Source organism: Aethina tumida, chromosome 4 (assembly GCF_024364675.1).
Source record: "Aethina tumida isolate Nest 87 chromosome 4, icAetTumi1.1, whole genome shotgun sequence".
NCBI lineage: Eukaryota > Metazoa > Arthropoda > Insecta > Coleoptera > Nitidulidae > Aethina > Aethina tumida.
In genome coordinates, this window is record NC_065438.1 from 27,705,035 (window position 1) to 27,724,094 (window position 19,060).

The 19,060-nt window shown below is 28.9% G+C and overlaps 3 protein-coding genes across 3 annotated transcripts in view; all 3 read right to left on the reverse strand.

Moving 5' to 3' along the window:
* Window positions 1-234: 234 nt before the first annotated feature.
* LOC109596417 (mitochondrial uncoupling protein Bmcp) lies at window positions 235-7,676 on the reverse strand. Its single transcript, XM_020011964.2, has 6 exons — window positions 7,242-7,676; window positions 6,780-6,927; window positions 2,816-3,095; window positions 946-1,064; window positions 829-889; window positions 235-641 (listed from the first exon to the last, which is right to left on the reverse strand). Exons 1-6 carry the CDS (start codon window positions 7,318-7,320, stop codon window positions 429-431), a joined length of 900 nt encoding a protein of 299 aa, XP_019867523.1. The 5' UTR covers window positions 7,321-7,676; the 3' UTR covers window positions 235-428.
* Window positions 7,677-10,413: 2,737 nt separating this feature from the next.
* Window positions 10,414-12,444, reverse strand: LOC109596475 (U2 small nuclear ribonucleoprotein auxiliary factor 35 kDa subunit-related protein 2). Its single transcript, XM_020012030.2, has 5 exons — window positions 12,306-12,444; window positions 12,119-12,210; window positions 10,982-11,806; window positions 10,803-10,929; window positions 10,414-10,736 (listed from the first exon to the last, which is right to left on the reverse strand). Exons 1-5 carry the CDS (start codon window positions 12,311-12,313, stop codon window positions 10,520-10,522), a joined length of 1,269 nt encoding a protein of 422 aa, XP_019867589.1. The 5' UTR covers window positions 12,314-12,444; the 3' UTR covers window positions 10,414-10,519.
* A 2,097-nt stretch (window positions 12,445-14,541) lies between these two features.
* Window positions 14,542-19,060, reverse strand: part of LOC109596224 (location of vulva defective 1) — a 53,980-nt gene continuing 49,461 nt past the window's right edge. The window contains exons 5-9 of the mRNA XM_020011722.2: window positions 18,757-18,905; window positions 18,367-18,700; window positions 17,829-18,086; window positions 16,968-17,464; window positions 14,542-16,151 (exon numbers count right to left, since the gene is read on the reverse strand). Coding sequence (XP_019867281.1) covers window positions 15,840-16,151; window positions 16,968-17,464; window positions 17,829-18,086; window positions 18,367-18,700; window positions 18,757-18,905 — 1,550 coding nt within the window. The 3' untranslated portion in view covers window positions 14,542-15,839. The remainder of the gene's footprint in view (window positions 16,152-16,967; window positions 17,465-17,828; window positions 18,087-18,366; window positions 18,701-18,756; window positions 18,906-19,060) is intronic.

A 19,060-nucleotide genomic window follows, 5' to 3' on the forward strand; every position in this document is an offset into this window, starting at 1 on the left:
CATTAATTTAGTATAATTTAAAACATATGTAGTATACTCCATTAATATAAATTTAGTTCGCCGACAGGACATTCCATTAACACAGGTAATTAAACATACAAACATGAGAACTAAATTGTTTAGTCTATCATATGTATATAGTTATATTGTCTATCCCTGAATGTGTGTTTTAATGTGAAATGCACCACACTGTACCCATAATTAGGGACCTAACAGTTTAATAAATAAAAAATATACAATTTTAAAACATTTATTTGAAATACTAGTTTTATTACACATATTTATATACAAGTTTGTATAAAGTTAAAAATAAATAAATAAGTCTAAAATTGGTTTGGTGCTTAATTTAACTAATAGTGTGCAATAGTGATTGTTTTAAGTCAATTGAATTTATTTAGAATACTGTGTAGTCTTCAACAGCCATTAAATTAATAGAGCTTCTTCAGTTGCTCATAGGTAATAAAGAAAATAATATTCCATGGTCCCATGCGGAACCATGTCGGTATAAAGCCTCTATAGAACGCCCAGAAGCCTTCGTTCCTAAAGGTTTGTACAAAACAATCGGCGGTGCCAGTGTAAATGTGTATTTGACTATTCAATCCACCACATTTCTTCAGTTTACGTTGATTCATCAGACGAGTCTAAAAATAAATGATAATTAAATTAGGTGTTATCTTAAATTTAAAATAGCTTATGTATATTTTGAATAAAAATAATTACGACATAATTATGAAATCTGCAATGCGCTTACGCACTGTTTACGATTATAAATGAAAACTTTCCAACACGTAATCGAATGCTGATAGTTCATGACCCTCCAATGCTTACCCTGACGACGTCGATTGGTGTTGAGGCAACCGCACTACCTAAGCTTGCACAAAGACTAGACCTGAAATGATACCCAGTAAGACACTGTTTGTAAATTAATGCAATCATGGTACTTACAAGAAGTGATTCGAAGTGTTGTCACCGAGAGCATTCATGAAATGGCTCTTGCAAAAATCATAGATCGGCAATTCGACTGCGGCTATTACTGCTGCCCTTTGAGCAGTTGGATTCACACCCTAAAATAACGAATATATTCAGTTAAAATATTTACAGTCATAAAAACAAAAAAATAAATAATTATGCAGACTTTTATGAACATAATTGTTTTTCAAAATTTATAAATATCTTAATAATTTGATTTAATTTTTTGTTGAAACAAATAGGGACTAATCATGGTAAAGATTTTGTAGATAGATTTATAAATATCTCAATTGGAAGATTTATTTTATATTCTTTTTTAATTATAAACGTTAATTGCTTTTATTTATGTTAAGGGTATATTAGATTCTCTTAGATTTACCAATGTCACTACTCAACTACAGTTTTCGTATTTATTTAGTTTCGTCAAGGATTCAATCTTGGAACCCTTCTCTATCTATTGTTTGTTGATAATTTCAAGATTTTCCATTTTATCAATTCTATCTCTGTTATACTTACTGTTATAATTCTATACTAAAGTTTTATAAGTTCTGTTTGATGATAAATTAACTTTCAATAGACATATTATGGGGATATCTAGTTCTGCTTATAAATATACTAATAATCACATTAGTGAACAAATAATATTTAACATTTCTTTGTGTATCCAGAGTCGTTCTATATTTTTATATTTAATTACATTAATAAAATTCATATAAATATATTTTTATTTCCTTTATGATATTTATAATTCAAAAAATCAAGACAAGTTTCAAAATTCATTTATAAATTTCGAAGTAACAGTTCCTACGAAAATTTAAGGAAAAGAAAACAAATAACAGTTTTGTTTTCATTTGTTTCATGAAGTTAGAGAAAATAAAAACTTTATCAGGAATATGAAATTTCTTTCTTTTTCTTTCACAATCTCAACCTATTAATTATAAATCAAATTATGCATTACACTCATCTCTTTTAACAAGGTATAAAAATTTCTATGAAATAAATAAATGTTCTCTTAATTTGTTTGTTGGGATAATTATTGCTTTTCAATTTTTTTTAATTATGTTATAGGTTCTATTCATATTATAACTACTATATCTATATAGCTACTTTTTGTATTTTTTCAGTGATTTGAATGTTCTGTTAAGACCAGTTAATTAGATACCAATCATTAAAAACAGTTTAGATTCTATAACTCAGGGATAATATAAGCAAAATCAGATAAACCCTTGAATTGAAACGCCAAAACAATACACAGCAGCTGATTATAATAGTTGAAAATAATTCATTTTTGTATAGATTGTACAAAATAACAGAAAATATACAAATATGAGCACAATCAGATAAACCCTTGAATTGAAAAGCTAATCACAACAAAAACAATACACAACAGCTGATTATAATAGTCGAAAATAATACACGTTGTGTACAGATTGTACAAAATAACAGAAAATATGTAATGTAAATAAATGACGAACACTTTTCCTGTATAAACACAATAATAATGGTAAAATATTTTATAATTACATTGTGGGTTTTATTTTTTGGCAGACATTCAAATTTATATAAATAGACGATAACATAGGGAAAACATAATAATGCCAATTTATGATTAATTAAGGAAAAAATGAAAGGCTTCCTAATTCGGAAAGAACCTATAAAAGTGGCGTGACTGCCTCTAATCAATGCCAATTAAAAACAGCAAAAATGCGAGCCTTCTGACCCACATGTTAATGATACAAATGTAATAATCCTCGATAAGAATGCACAACTCACTGCCAGTCAGCAATAAACTTCGATTAAGTCTTTCCACTAGACAATTAAGATCTGGCTGATCGAGTTGACTCACCCGCCACAATCCGGAGATTCCTTCGTGAGTGTAGACGTCCTTGAAACAGTCAACAAGCCCGACGTTGGCGCTGGCTCCCTGCACCTGCATGCGCACCTTCAGGACATCCGTGGGGTTGGCGATCGCGCTGGACACCGCACCGGCCACGACCGCACACACGATATTCACCGTCACGCTTTCCTTGCCGCGGTTATGCTCGGCGATGATGCTCTTCAGCGAATAGTACGTGCCGAACTTGATGGTGCCATATGTTGCCTGACGCAACACAGCCGGCCAGATACTGAAAGAAAAATTACGGATAAAATTATTTTCAGTATTCTATTTTTTTCACTACTAATTATTGTCATCTATGTTAACCATACTAAATGCAATACAAAACTTTTGAATTTTGTTTTAGGTCTTTATGTAAAAAGTTATATATTTGTTTATTTAACCCAAATTAAAATAAAAAACGCTTGGTATTTTAAAATAACATACAATGTAATTAATTAACCAAAAATAATTTTGATAAAGAATAAGGTGTGCAAAATCATTTTTATATTTTTCAATCCATTCTGTATGTGGTAGCCCTCTAAAACTATAAGACATTATGAATAATGCTTATTTGTGTAGACCCTGATTTAATTCTGGTGATATGCAGGCCATAATAAAACATCGATTATTTCCTTGGTCATTCAATTTGTTTCATGTAAGACATGTGGGCGAGCATTGCCGTGCATAAGAATGAATCACCAGCAAATGAAAGGACAATTGGTAGCAAAATGTTTAAATATTCTGCCTTTAAAACCCCATTTGGAAAAACAAGATTAGTTCCACCGCCGCCAATGATGATACCACCTCAAATCCTTATTGTGACACCTCTATATAAAAGAGGTGGGCATCTTATTGATTAATCTTACAGTATTCCGACTGACAACTACATTATGTGCTTGCTTTAATTCCGTTACCAATCCAGGTAATATAAAAAAAGTCTTCAAGAAGTTAGTGAATGATGTTCAATAAGACTGCCAATTTCCCCAAAGCGCCTTCACAACCGACAAACGACACAAAACATATCAGCTATCTCAATTTGCTTTAAGCCACCTTGAAACTGTTCGACGGCTTGATTTATTTCCTCCAAATTTAAATGACGTTGTTCCATCGTAAAACACTAGATACAATAGATATTCAACAGTACAGTATAATAATATAAATCGTAAATGTATGAACAGGTTTTTTTATAACGATAACTTCACAGTGTATTACAAATAATATGAACATTTTGTCAAAAGTAAAAAAAAATAAATATAATATTGACAACAAAAAATAAATTTCAGTAATAAAATATCCTTAGACTTCTCTTGTCTTTGGGTAGTTCCTTTTAATATCTATAACCATTTTTGTGATTTTTGTGGTTGTAAAATTATTATCTCTAATGCGTGTAATTTTTGTAAAATTTAGACCAAGACTAAATAAATCGTTTTGATATTATGTATTTGATCTTTTTCAATGTTTAAATGTTTTATTTTTAGAAATTTGGTAAAAAGAATATGGTAATATGGAAAATGGTGAAATGTTTAAATGTACTTTCAATTACTAAATTAGAAAGAAAATTTTATATTGTGATAAGTTTGTGTTGTTTGGCCTTCTAGAAACAATTTCAGAAACTAAGAAATATTCTCCATTTTATTTCAGAGCAACTTTCATTATAAATTTATTTCCACACCTATCGATTAGTATATGACCGACGACCTATACTATTTGGTCACTCGGTACAAACTGAAATATTCATATATTCCTACAACACTTATCTTGCTACGTTGTAGAAAATTCAAAATTAGAGTTGTTTTTAAACACACTCACATAAAAATAAACATAAAACCCCTTGGAGAAAAATTGGCAATTTTTTTGTTTATTTAACTATGCGAAACGAAAGGTTTTTAAGCGTAGGTATGATATTGGCAAATTCAAGATCGCGTGATTGCCTTAATATTACTAACTTTAAAAATAAATAGACGGCATGTGCGAATAAATAAAATATTAAATTCTAGCTAAATATAAATATCCACAATCGATTATACGTTCTGTGTCAAGCACAGTTTGAACAAGCATATTAAATTGGAACTGTAATTACAGAGAATATCGTATGGTAATAAATGTACGAGACATTTTTTCGTATTTTATAACATTCTAAAGTTCAAAATAGTGAAAAGTTAAATTATTTCCAGTACAGGATATTAATTTTTATACGTCATCGTCGCACATTGTCATTTAATAATCAATTATCGCAATCATAAATGTACATTTTAATAAGTGGATAATTTACAGTATTTTGCTTGGGAGCGTTTAAATTACAATATACAGTTTTAAAATTAAAAATAAGTCGAAAAAATTACCACAATTATTTTACTCTTTATTAATCACACAAACATTAATTTTAATCTTAATAGAAATGTTTAAATACAATTTATTTATTTACAAAATATAATTACATTTAGATAATGTTTCAGTTACGCAAATATCACGTTAAATTGAATTTTTCCGTAAGTATTTTAATGAATATAATTATGTTTTATGTTTTATCTAAAGTTAGGCTTGATAAAATATAATGACCAAGTATTTATATTATTATTTTTTAGTTATGGTGATAAATATTTACAAATTTACAAATACGTAATATAAATAAAAAATGTTATATTACACTAGTGATGCAATTTGATTTAAACATTTGATTTCAGTATAAGATCATAAAAATAAATTTCATATTCGTATGTTAAAAAGTACCTGTCCTTTCAAATATATTTTTGATGAAATTATCATATCTTAGGAAGACTAACAGAAGTTTATAAGTCAACAATATAATTTGAACAAAATTATCGAAGATGCTTGTATAAGTATGTTTGTGACGACTATTGAAAGATAACATCTTTTTATTTTTAATTTAAATATAGATTTTTAACTGTATGAATATTTGATAATGAAGGCTTTAATTATGGAGAAAGAAATAATAAGTCCGTTGCCTTTTTAACATTTTAATCGTTTCTTCTATTTTCTTACACATCGATACATTGTAAACTTTCATACTGTTTTACCAGAATATTTTCAAAAACATTAGTGGCTATATTCTGCTGCTACTTTCAAATCCTTAAAAGTCTGTTTAGTGCTCAGCTTTTCATCTTTTGATTGTATTTGACCGTTTCAAAGACTTCAAAGAATAAAATTATCCATTAGATTTCGATATAATTGACCTAATTTTTGTATTTGAAGTTCTTTATATTCTATATTTTAAAAGGTTGAAAGAAACAAAAATGTTTCTTAGAATTTTTTTTTGAAAATTATCGTCATTGTCAGTAACAAAATTTGATAGCAATTTTATTTTATGCAAAATGATAAATATAACAAAATGTTTGATTTTAATTTTAAAATCATTAATCTTATTAATAGTAAAAGATAAACTATACTATACAAGGACAAAATTAGATTTTGTGTGTTTAGTTTCAATTTTCACAGAAAAGCAAATATTTTCCTTCTTTTACAGCAATAAGCAATAGAAAACAATACCTGAAGCAACATAAAACGTCATTAATTTTAAATTAAAAAATTTTAAGCACATACATATTTATTTTATATTGATAATTTTACATTCCAGTTTTAATGATAGATAAAATAGTTATTACAACAATATTATTCTTTTATTATGCAACATTTCAACTAGTCGTCTTCAGGTATTAGTTATTATTAATATCAAACTATAAAAATTTGTGGGATATATAATAATATTCATGAGGATTGTCCAGATTAACTACAAATATACCTATCTAGATATAAATTATAAAATTTAATAAGTATCAAATATAGATTAAATAATATATAGGTGTAACTATCATACTGTAAAAATAAATATTTATTTCTATAGTCGAGTTTGTTTTAACGATTTAGTAAAGTCACAGTACCACTGTGTATATTTAACAAAATGAAAACTCACCCCGAATAAAGTGACGCAAACCCTTCCTGTTTAGCAATCTTGAGAAAGCAATCAATCATTCCAGTGTACTTGAGGGTAGCATGTTGCTTGTCTAGGATTTGCCCCTGGACTTGCAAACGAGTTTTTGTCACGTCTATTGGGAACGTTCCTAAAAAAAACAATATTATTTAAATTAATTGCAAAAATATTCATGTGCATTGAATATTAATATTCCTCTAGTAGAGCCGGCCAAAAAGCTGTCAACTATTTATAGAATCTTGCAGAGAACAAGTGTGATTTATTTCAGTTCATCACGGTACGTTGCAATAAGTGAATCACGTATAATTAGATCGATTTTATATACAGAAAGTAGACAACGAAGAAAATAATGATCGGTATACAGGAAATTGATGACACGATATCTAATGCCAGAGTGTATAATTACGTTTACAGTTTAATGCATTTTTAGGTTATCTCACTCACCAAACTCTGCTGCACAACTCGCAAGACCTCCATATACAAAAGGACGCCAATCCCTTTCTCCCATTCCACTATTAACCATTTAATTTAATTTATGCAGCGATTAATTTCAACGAACGTAAAACGACCGATTACAGGTTAGGTTTGATCGACTTGGGCAAACGCTGTTGTTCCAGACCGTACCATCGGCGCAATGCGACTGTTTTTGGGTTTCGTTTTCCCGTAGATGCGTGACGTGAACGTACAATTTCTGTTAAATCGACAGAATAATTCGTTCTGTTCGGTGTGCACCGGTATCTCTGGGCAGTTAAAGAACACGTGCTTCCTCGACGTCAGTCCGAATCGAATGATCTGTAGGTACCGGTGCGGTCAGTCAAAGATTATGTGTTATGCAGCGTTGCATAAGACCGGGCACATTGTACTTCTGATGCGGTCACTCACGATGTGCCTACCGTACGACTATTTCAATCGTATAAACTCGCTTAATTTTTGGCAAGGGCCCAAGGTTCCTTACAGACACAAACAATTTTAAAATAGTGTGGCAAATATTTTTCGCCACGTTCAATACTAATCAGTTGTTGACCTGCAATGACAACGCAAATTGTGATAAACCATCCGTTGACACACATTTCGAAAAGAAATTTCACAATGTAAATCTGTTTCTTTATTTGTATTTGTAGGAAAATTCTTGCAGGATGCCGTAAAAAAGATGAGGCAACTGTTGTTGCCAGGCAAAGATTTTCTAAATTATCTTCTCTTCACTACTAATCTGGTAGAAGATAAATAATCTTTGGGTATATTGCAAGCAGAACATAAATTTAATTTGCACTCTCAGAAAACAGAATAAATTAATGTAAATATTGTCCTTATTTTTGTTTTTCTATATGAAAATTTACAGAATTATTCCTGTATAATTGGGTATTATAAGGAAAATGAGGGAAAAATACAAATTTATACAAGTCACAATCAAATAATTAAAAAGAATATCTAATTGATGACTATGTTTATACAGAGTGATCCCTTTAAAAGCATGAAAATATGTATTTATAGACTAAATGTTTTGGCCCAAACCTAAACCTAAAGGGTAATTGTTTATTCTTGAAAATTGGAGAAATCTTGCTAGGAAATTTTTTATAGCAAATCTAACTAGACCACTGGTTTAAGCCACTCCCTGAAATGGGTATACCAAATTTCATAAAAAATTATGCATATTTATAATTTTGTAGAAAAATTAAAAATCATATTCTTCATAGGATTTTATTTTTTTAATTATGTAGTCTGTTTAAAATAGACTAAATTATTTTTCAACAATATTAGAATATTATACTAATTACATTATACATATTGCAATATTCTTAGAACTGAAATTTCTTGGTGGAATTAATAAGCCATTACCACGAATTTATGAAAAAGATATAATAAATGGATTGAATTGAACGGTGGATTGGTGGAAGTAAATAAAATGTGGGTATTAAGAGCATTATTATATTTTTTTTAGTATATGTATAGTATTTTTATTATAATATTCCAATATGCTTGAAAAATAAGTTTTTTATGAAATTTAATATACCAATGGCAAAGCTTTTTATGCGACTACAGAGACAGTAAAAGTCTGAAAATTTGTTACGTACTGGGAGACTTTTACTGCCTCTGTCATGCATGATGTCTCTCTCAAAAGTCAATAGGATCAAACGCTCTTCGATCGATATACCCATTTTATAGGATGCTTAAACCAGTGCTGTAGCTTGATAAAAAATTTGCTATCAATTTTTCAATTTTCAATTTCACACCTAAAAAATTACCCTCTGTTTTGATTTTGAACCAAAAACGGGTCAAAAAAAGTTTGTCAAAATAGAACAAAAAATATAAATTTTATAACGGCGTCCCGCTTTCAAATATGCCATACAGTATATAGTTTTATTTTACAAATTATCAACAAATTTTTAATCACAGATTGTTCTTTTTATTTTAAAAATGTATACATACATATTTAGAACGTCTCGTATGTGTTTAGAACGTCCTGAGGACGTTTATGTAGAACACCCTGAGGACGTTTATGTAGGACACCCCGAGGACATCTATTTGGGACTATGGGCAGCCTGGTTTTTTTTTATACTAGACAGACGTCCTTGTGATCTAATTGGAAATACATCGCTGCAATTTTTTCATAAAACAGTTTATTACCGAAAATTATGTAATTAACCTTTCTAGTATATATTATAGGGAAAGACCGCTTTACTTTAATCGCCTGCTCATGACTACGGTTCTTCAACCTCGATTATATCATTTCTCAGAAAATATACAAGTTTTATAGTAATTTAATTCATTATGAGTCTTTTATCTTTACGTGTATTTGATACCTTAGCCGAATAAATATTAACTTCTCAAAACTGATTACATTGTAATTTGTTTATTCTATCTGTATAATATATTAAATTAAAATTATAATCACCAACGAATAGATTATATATTTTGAGAATACTATTTATTTTTTAAAATATATTTTGTATGCTTTGTAAGCCGAACTTTGTCAAATAGTACTTACTTGTAGATAGCGATAAAATATCTAGACATTGTTCTTGATAATTGAACGTGCACATTTATTTGTATTTAAAAAAGAATCGTGCTTTTATTATTATTTTTATACATTCATTAACAATTTTAATGGTTTACTGCATTAACACCAAGTTTTGATAAAACTTACGGTGTATCTGTATTATTAATTAATAAATAGGTTTTGGTATTTATTTTAAGTTTATATCTAATAGAATTAATTAAATTTTAATTTTGGATTATTTAGTATTTTTTTTTCGCCTAATATATTATGCTAAGAGGAAAATCGTATCCATTATGAAATTGAAAATAAAATTGACATTAAATATTTTAATATTATCAACAATAGATTTACTGTAATTCATTTTATTCTTCAAATTAAATATCCGGTAAATCTTTTTATTTCCCTCACATATTGGCTGCCAATTATACAGCACCGAAATATATGAGATGACTATGAAGAACACTTAAATTAACATTAAAATTCCGACTAATTTGTTTACAAAACTTATTCATTCAAACACTAATAAGATAATTGAGTATGTTGATGAGTTTAGATGTATATGTAATGAATATATATAATCTTAATATAAGAGAATGTAAGTAGTAGAAACGTTAAATGCCGAATTTTAATTAGTATTTATTAAAACAATAAACTAGAAAAAATAAATAAATATTATAATAACAAATTTATATGCATATATACAATAATATTTATAACAACTTAATTAAGGACTTCTTGAATTGTGTCTTGAAGAACTACTCCTCTTGCTTCTTCTAGACGACTTAGACTTAGATCTTTTTCTTCTATTGGAATTTGAATGTCTTCGACGTTCTTTAGATCTTGATCTTCTTCTTTTTCTATTTGAATGTATTTTGGGACTTTGTTCTGTTAAAATCTTTTCAGGGGATTCTGACCATCTCCAACTTCGTCTTTCAGAAACACTGTAAAATAAATACATTATTTTATGCAACAAGTTATTATTGTATATAATAATAAATGTATGTTACCTTTGTTCATGATTAATTTCCTTCTTATAACTATTATTGTCAAAATTGTACAAGTTCTTTGGGTTGTAATACACATGTAAAAAGTTGCAATTACTCCCTTTGGGGCATCTCTTGGAAAAGTACAATCCTAAAATTTTAATATATATATTAACTTATAAAAACCACTATTTAACACTTACCACAAATTGCCTTTTTCCATGAATCAAAAGAACAGAATTCAACATTTAACTGTTTTCCAGCATACCATCTACCATTAAAAGTTTTATAACTTTTCAATGCTGCTTGTTTGGTTTTATATTCAACATAAACATTGCCCCTGAGGTGAGCCTCATGGTTACAGCATACTTGAAAATTTAATATTCTGCCACATTTTTCCATCTCAGGAACAACATCATAGAAAAATTCTTTGAAATGATTGTAGGTTTCATCATTTTCAAATTCTAAATTGTTATCACTACCATGTTCATTTTCTGATGTTTTTTCTAAACTGTAGTGTGAATAAAAATTGGGAATGACAATAATTCGACTGACACCTGGTCTAACATGATTTCTAGAACACGCATCGAAAAATCGACAAGCAGAGGTTTTCTGAAAGAATGGGCACTGCTCTTTGCTGGGATTAGTTTCATACACAACGTTAAGGTGTTCAGGAGTGTCACCACCTATTTCAAGAAACTCGTCGATTTCCTTGTTTCTTTGTTCTATTAGTTTTTGTTTTTCTTCAATTTCTCTTTCCTTCTGTTCTTTTAATTCTTTAAGTCGTTTTTGTTCTTGCTCCCATTCTAGTTTTATTTTGGCATTCTGTTTCGCTCTCTCATCTCTGGCAGCTTGTAGTTTCACCTGAAGTTCTTTCCATTGCTTCTGTGCCTCCTGTTCAATTCTGCACCACTCCTCATTTTGTGCTTGTCTAATTCTGTTTTGTTCTTCTAATTCAAACCTCTCTCTCTCTTCTTGCTCTAACAGCCAAGATTGGTAAGTTGGTGACTTTTCTCGTTCTGCTTGTTCTAAAATTGTTCATATGATTAAATAAATCAACCTTGCAATAAATTCATATATTCTTGAAAATTTGTAAAGGGGTTTCCTATAAAAAAAGGGATTAAAAATTTTAATTTAATTTGGAAGAAACTATTGATATTGAATTGAATGGGTGAAAAAATGATTTTGCTATTTACTCAAAGTTTAAGTTATCAAACTATACATTCTAATTGGTTTCTTACTGTTCATTTTTGATCTGTGTTAAATTTTGACGTTTTCAGATGACTAATAATATAGGGTAATTTTGCTTTGAAATTCATGTGTATTGTATTTACACCCACCTTTGATAAGATTGTTGTCTCTTTCTTGGGCTTTGGCTTGTCTGATGCGTTTTCGTCTTTCTTTTTTTGCAATTTTTCTCCATTCTGCATGTCTGTGTAAATATTAGGAAAGATAACAGCATAATATTCATACTTACATATATTTTTGGTTAGCTATCTATACATATTATTTATTAATAATACCTACTTTCCCATTGAATATTATAATTTACGTTTAAGGATACAATTAATCGAATAATGCAATCCAACGATGTAGATAGAGGCCTAGATCTATAGAACACCAAAACCACAACTTACTTATGTGGTTATGTGGATTAAGGTTATGCCGATATATTCCTTTTCTAAACATATGTAGGTAACGAACAGTGTCGCCAACTGCATTCAATGGTATCGGTACAAAATCTTGGCGGGAATGTTTGCTAACTGAACAGAAACCTTCTCTTTTAGGGAGGTTCAACATGTTCTCGCTAGGAGAACCTCATTTTTGCCAAGCTTTTTGAATGCAACCAACAATTCTGTATTAAGTATTTTTTATTTAGTCGGTTTCATTCAAGAGACAATACAAATTAATTATGTACCAAATTATTATTTATACAATGGTTGTGGCGGTACCACATGGACATGGTCATACACCAAAATTTTCCGAACATAACACATGGATTTTTACGTAGGTCACATAAAAGTTTATACAATAAACAAGGTGTTTTTAAAATAGGTGAGTAAAATTAGGAAGCAAGTAAAACACTTTCAATATTGACAAAAAATTCATGTAATTTGTTTCTAAAATTTTTCCTAAGAAGACCAATGTCTCCTATTTTCGTAACCATTGGTCCAATCGTGTTCATATGTGATATGTTTATCTTAAAATATATACCTACAATTCACTGATATAAACTTTTTTCATTAATGATACAAAAGGGTAAATTCTAGGAGTTTCTCTTTTTTTCTTGACCTATTGTCTACATCACTGAATATTTTTTTAAAACTATTAAGTTTCTGCACAAATAAGTATATGCACAATTTAGAAAAAAAAAAAAATATATTTGATTATTACAGCCGTTTTGAAATATTTCAGTTTTAATATTTAAAGAAAGCGATTTCCATATAATACAAAATCATTAAAGTATGATGTAATGAAATTACCTGATAATGTAAAAAAATATTCTATAATACTTTTTTAATTACAAAACTTTTCTTATTTTTGAATCAAGTATATGTGAAACAGGCACATTAAGAACTAAAATTACAATCAATGAAATAACGCTTCTAATTGGCCTCAAAGGTCACCAGATCTAATCCATTAGATTTTACCGTGTTGAGCCAAATGGAAGAAAGGGTGTATGATCTGTAACTGAACAAATAAATCAAATAATTGAAAATGTAGAGTACATTTTTTTCCAAAAGCTTAGCAGTTTTAATCTATTAGCTTCAGAGGTATAGTAAATAAAGAGAGGAAAAGAGAACTCCTCAGAAGCTATATATACTATTGTATTATACAAAAAGTTCATTACACAGAATTGTAACAATTGTTATGTATGTAAATACATACAATTTACTGTAATTAATATAATACATACCAAATCTAAATACAATTGGACCAAAGGTTACGGTAATATGAAAAAAACAATTTTTAAGATTCTAATTTAAAGAGCAGTTTTTACTTCAGTAAAAAATAAATAATAAAATCTTGTATAACAATAATTGAAAAAATTACAAATTTAGGAAGAGCTGAGACATGCATAGACATGCAAGCAGTGATCTAATTTCGAACAAGTATTGTACCAAAAAGTCTTTTTACATTTAAAATAAACAGGTGTGGAGTTTCATGGAGGTAGTAAAAACGCATTAAAACTACATTTACGTTATTTATTATTGGTATATTTATACGTTGATTTACAATTATTTAAATAAAAGTAATTATAGCTTAATAATAATATTGTAGGTTCATAATATGTGCGTACTCACATATTAAAATATCAATTAAAGTGATATACTTTTAATAAAACAATTATGAATTGGTCATATATTTTATAAACAGTATATTTTTGGTGCGCCTATTTTGTTATTAATTGATTGATTAATTTTGAAATTAATTGAAACTTGCAAAAAATATTCAGTAACGTGGAAACCTTTTCCCGTTTTACCTATTACTTTTAATACATACAAGTAATATGTAGTTGAAAAAATTATTTTTAATATATACTAGTTGGCTATATATTTTATAAGCGTGTGATAGAGGTACAAATACCTATCGATTTTGATTCATATATGTAAGTATTTGGTATACTTTTCTAGAGAGATGCTATCAATATTTGTGATTAAAAAATAACAATTATTAGCTTAAATAACATAATTCTATGTCTTTTGATATTTTTACTGTATAACTATAGTTAATTAGGTTATTTGTTAATTAATATACATAATTCAACAGACAATATAATTAATTTTTCATTTTTATAATAGACCTAAATTATAAAATTTAAGAATATTTAAAGTATCACTTACCAGTAACAATAAAATTTTAGTTATTACAATAAAATCATCATTAAAGACAATAAATAGGATATAACATGTAACAATAGGTACATGTCACAAGGTTCTTACTGCTATAATATTATGTTTTATATTTATTTTGTACAATAATTTACAGTGGTCCATATACAGAATGTTAAAATGTGTTATTTTGGACTTTTTAAAAACTGGCCAAAAATAAAAAAAAAATTCTTAGGAAAAATTATGGATTTTTTAAAGGCAATTAGTATGACAAATTCTTTTTCTGAAAATTTTATTTAATTCTTGTCATCGTAAATGCAAATTTAAATGCATTAAAAATACATTTGATATTCAAAATCTTTTTTAATATTTAAGTTCAAAATTAAACATATTTTTAAAAATTTAATTATATACCTAAATTTAATACGATCAAACATTTTTTTATGCTTTTCATAAATTGTGTGTCGGCCATTATAATTTTTTTGTAATTGTAACAAACATAATATATTATCAGTAAGATCTCTGTGTGACATTTGACCCATTTTACAGAGGTCACCCCATATACAAATCATGAAAATTATGTAAAATTACAGTTTCGCTCTGTATTAGTCTAACACAGGTCTTTGATAGGACGGGAAAGAGGGACGGTGCACATATATTTATTAGCCATTGTGCAATTTTTGTAGCATAGGTAGATTATGCGTAGTTAATTGACAAAACTTAATGGCGGTCAATTAGCCAACCAAATGTTCAAATGTGAAATATAATATTGGAATTTTTAATAAATTTATCCATGCAAATGTTTCCGTAATACTATTTATGATTGTGTATAATTGCTTGCGTATGTAAATATTATCCATGTCGATAACAAAAATCAATATTTTACGCACTAAATAGCCGTTTTCATTCCCATATTTGCAAAGTTAATATTATCGTTTCGAAAAATTAATTTGGCACAACACTATCTTACCTCATTTGATAAAGCATTCGCATATAAATTTTATCAAAAATTCCCAGTGACTAATTAATATCATTGATATACAAAAATATAAAATTTCATCATGCCTTAGCACGACGCGAATATTGTGCTTGTTATGTTAGTTGAAAAGTACCATTATTAAAGTTTCCTCTTAAAATTAACACTCTACTTATCTTATAACAATTAGTAAATGATTTTTTGAGACAGCCAACATAATTATCTAATTATTGACAATTAAAATACTTATATTCAGCCCAATACTCTGCTGAAGAAGTAAGGATAGAATTGTCTTCTTTGAGGTCTTGTAAGATGTCTCTGTCTGTTGGGCACTTTTCCAGGCTCCGAGATCAGGGAATTATTGGAGAAGCTCTCCGAAAAATCTCCATAGTCATAAGTTCGGCTGGAATTATCTGTCTCAAAGTTGTTTATGGCAGGTTCCACATTGTTAATTTCGGATTTGTTAATCGTCGGCTTTGGTGTTAATAATTCTGTTTCGTGGATGTTGGTGGTTGGCTTGTTAGACTCTTTGGAGTCAACAAGTTTTCCAGTGGCAGCATCATTCTAAAATAGAATGCATAATCTAGTTATCTATACAGAATTTTTTATATCTTAGAATATTTTTTAAAAAGTTTCGTTTTACTCTTATAATCGGTTAACAGAGTAGAACTATTCAAAGGTTAGGGTGGAAAATATATTATAGTGATATTATTGATATTTCTTATATAATAATTAAGAGTCAAAATTTAAGAAAGTAGAACAATTTTTGTGAAATTGTGACATTTCGATATTTAATGTCTGAAAAAGTTATTTTACGAATTATCTCGGTTATCAGTAGGTTGTCACTAAAACACTTAATTAATAAAACTAAGCCAATTGAATTTTTATTTACTGTATCCATAATAAATTTAAAAATTAGATTATCAATTTCAGCGGCATGAAAAATGTTACAGCTAGTTTTAGACCTTTAGACGTTTTCCATACTCTATGTTAAACGGGGAGCATCGGGCTGTCTGCAGAATACACATTATATCACTTGGATACAGCGTGAACATGGTGAAAGATATGAGGAAAACATAGTTCCAACTGGGGGAAGGTTCTGTAACAGTGTGGAATAGAAATTCTTTAGAAACACGCACGGAGCTCTAAAATACTATGAATGTTCAACGATAACACGAGTTGGTTATTAACCAATTATGATTCCATTTCCTCAAGAATCGAACCAGCTTTCGTTTTTTAGGATGATAATAATCTATCTATATATCTAGAAATATCTAAAAAAGTGTTAATATTTTCTTAATTTTTCGTAATATACATAATAAAAGTCATAATACCCATTTTATTTGGAATTGATTTGTGTTAAAATTAATTAACACCTACCTCAATTTTAGTATTAACATCTGAAGATTTTTCTTTTTCGTCTAGTGTAGCAGATAAAATAAGCGTCAGATTTCTAGGTTTTCCTGTCGTCGGAGTTTGTTGAGTTGTGGATACTGCCTGTTGGGTAGTTGTCGTTTTATAACTATCAGGGATTAAAGGTACTTCTTTTCTGTAGGTTCTGTTCAATATTATTGAATTGTCGTGTACGATCGGTTCTACAGCTACTTCCTTGGAAATATTTACATTAACGGGAGTGCTAGTCTCCGTTTTTGACAATTTAGGATTATTCTTCTTCGGATAGATTGATTTTTTGGTATGCTTTTGTTCCTTTGACTCTTTCTTATTGTTCATAATAAGTTCTGGGATAGTAGTGGCTGTCATTTTTTCAGTTGCTGTTGTAGTGTATAAATAATCTGACGCAACAGTGTTGCTTGATTCATTTGTTTTAGCATCTTCTACTTCTGAACCACTCATCTCGACGAAATCAAATCTTGTGCCTGAAATTCATAAGATGTCATAACAGTTTTAATCAAAGTGTTTTTATGTGCAAACATATTTTAATAAAATTTTATTTTAGTGCAGACCCACTGAGATATATAAATGAATGAAATTTGAGAATTTATAGTTTTACATAAAACATAAAATGGATAATAAAAGTTTTCGTTTTATGTTTACGAAGCAATTTATCGTTTTAGTAACATGATTTAGTGACATATTAATAAAATTAAATGGTCTGGTTTCCAACACTTTTTAACTTAAATTTTCAACTATTTTTTAAAATGGTGAATGCGCAAAACTTATTGGGAATGTTAGCTGTCAAATAAAAATATCGATTTTAATAAATAAACAAAATTAAGATACCATTTTCAATAATGCTTAACAGTTGTCCTTGACTTATAGCACCAGAATATTCTGATTCATCGGTGACCGAAGTGGAAGCTGACACTTCAGTCGTATCAAATGTACTTGTAGTTTCGTATTTTGTGTCAGAAGTTGGTGCAGTTTCTACAATCGTTTCGGGATGGTCAGATCTCATTTGTGAAATTGTAGACAATTCAATTATAGATTCTTCGTGTTGAGTTGATTGAGTATGGACCAGCTCTGATTCTGAAGAGATCTCTAAAAAATATAAATTCAATACATGTAATTGATTGAATTGCAAAAATGGCTATAATTTGTCGGTGGTTTACAATTAGTAGTATAATGTTTTTAGTTTAACAATAATAGATTGAAGCAATTTCAAACTTGTTTAACGAGTTGTTTTTACGTCTTTTAAACAACTTTTTCTAAGGGACTTTTTATTATGCAACATTATACACTTACTATTAGTGTTTTAATAAAATAGATTCTTTGAATACCAACATCGATGAAACAGCTCTTAAATAATATAATTATTTACCTTTTGTTGGACTAGCCGATGGTGTTTGGGTAGATTTGTTACCTTCTGTGCTGTTAGTAACTTGCAACATCGAATCAGTTGAAGTGGTGCTTTTCGTCGAGATTGGACTCAAAGTGTCTTCGGTTTCCCTTCTGTGTCTTGTGGGAATGCCATACTCAGTATCAATGGTGTTCGAAGTCCAAATCCACGGTTTCGTTGTTTTACTGTTTAAAGTGTTCTCCTCTTGATTTATTCCAGACTGGGTGGTTGAATATAACATTTTGGTCGCTTTATCATCAAAATCATCATCTTGATTTATGGAGCAGGTTAATTGCTTCAATAACTCTTCACGATCCTAATTAATTTAAGTTGAAATTAAAACCGTTAAAAACATCCGCCTTCGTTACTTACTGCGTCACCCTTGCAAGCAATTCGTTTGGTACCATCTAAACCACAGTCAGATGTTAACTCAATTGCGGTGTGTTCTGGTATATACAAAACCGTTAATGATGGTATTTCCGTTACTAAACATCCCTTCGGTCCACTAGCCCATTCCGGAACTGGAAAATCACATTAATTAACTAACTAACTCTGGTTCAGGAAAGACAAATTTTCAATAATGTTGTGTGTTAAGCAAATGTTATCCGCATTTAGTCACGTGCTGATTCGATTGTAATTTATTGATCCGTGTGCTTATCCACGAAGTTGTCAATCA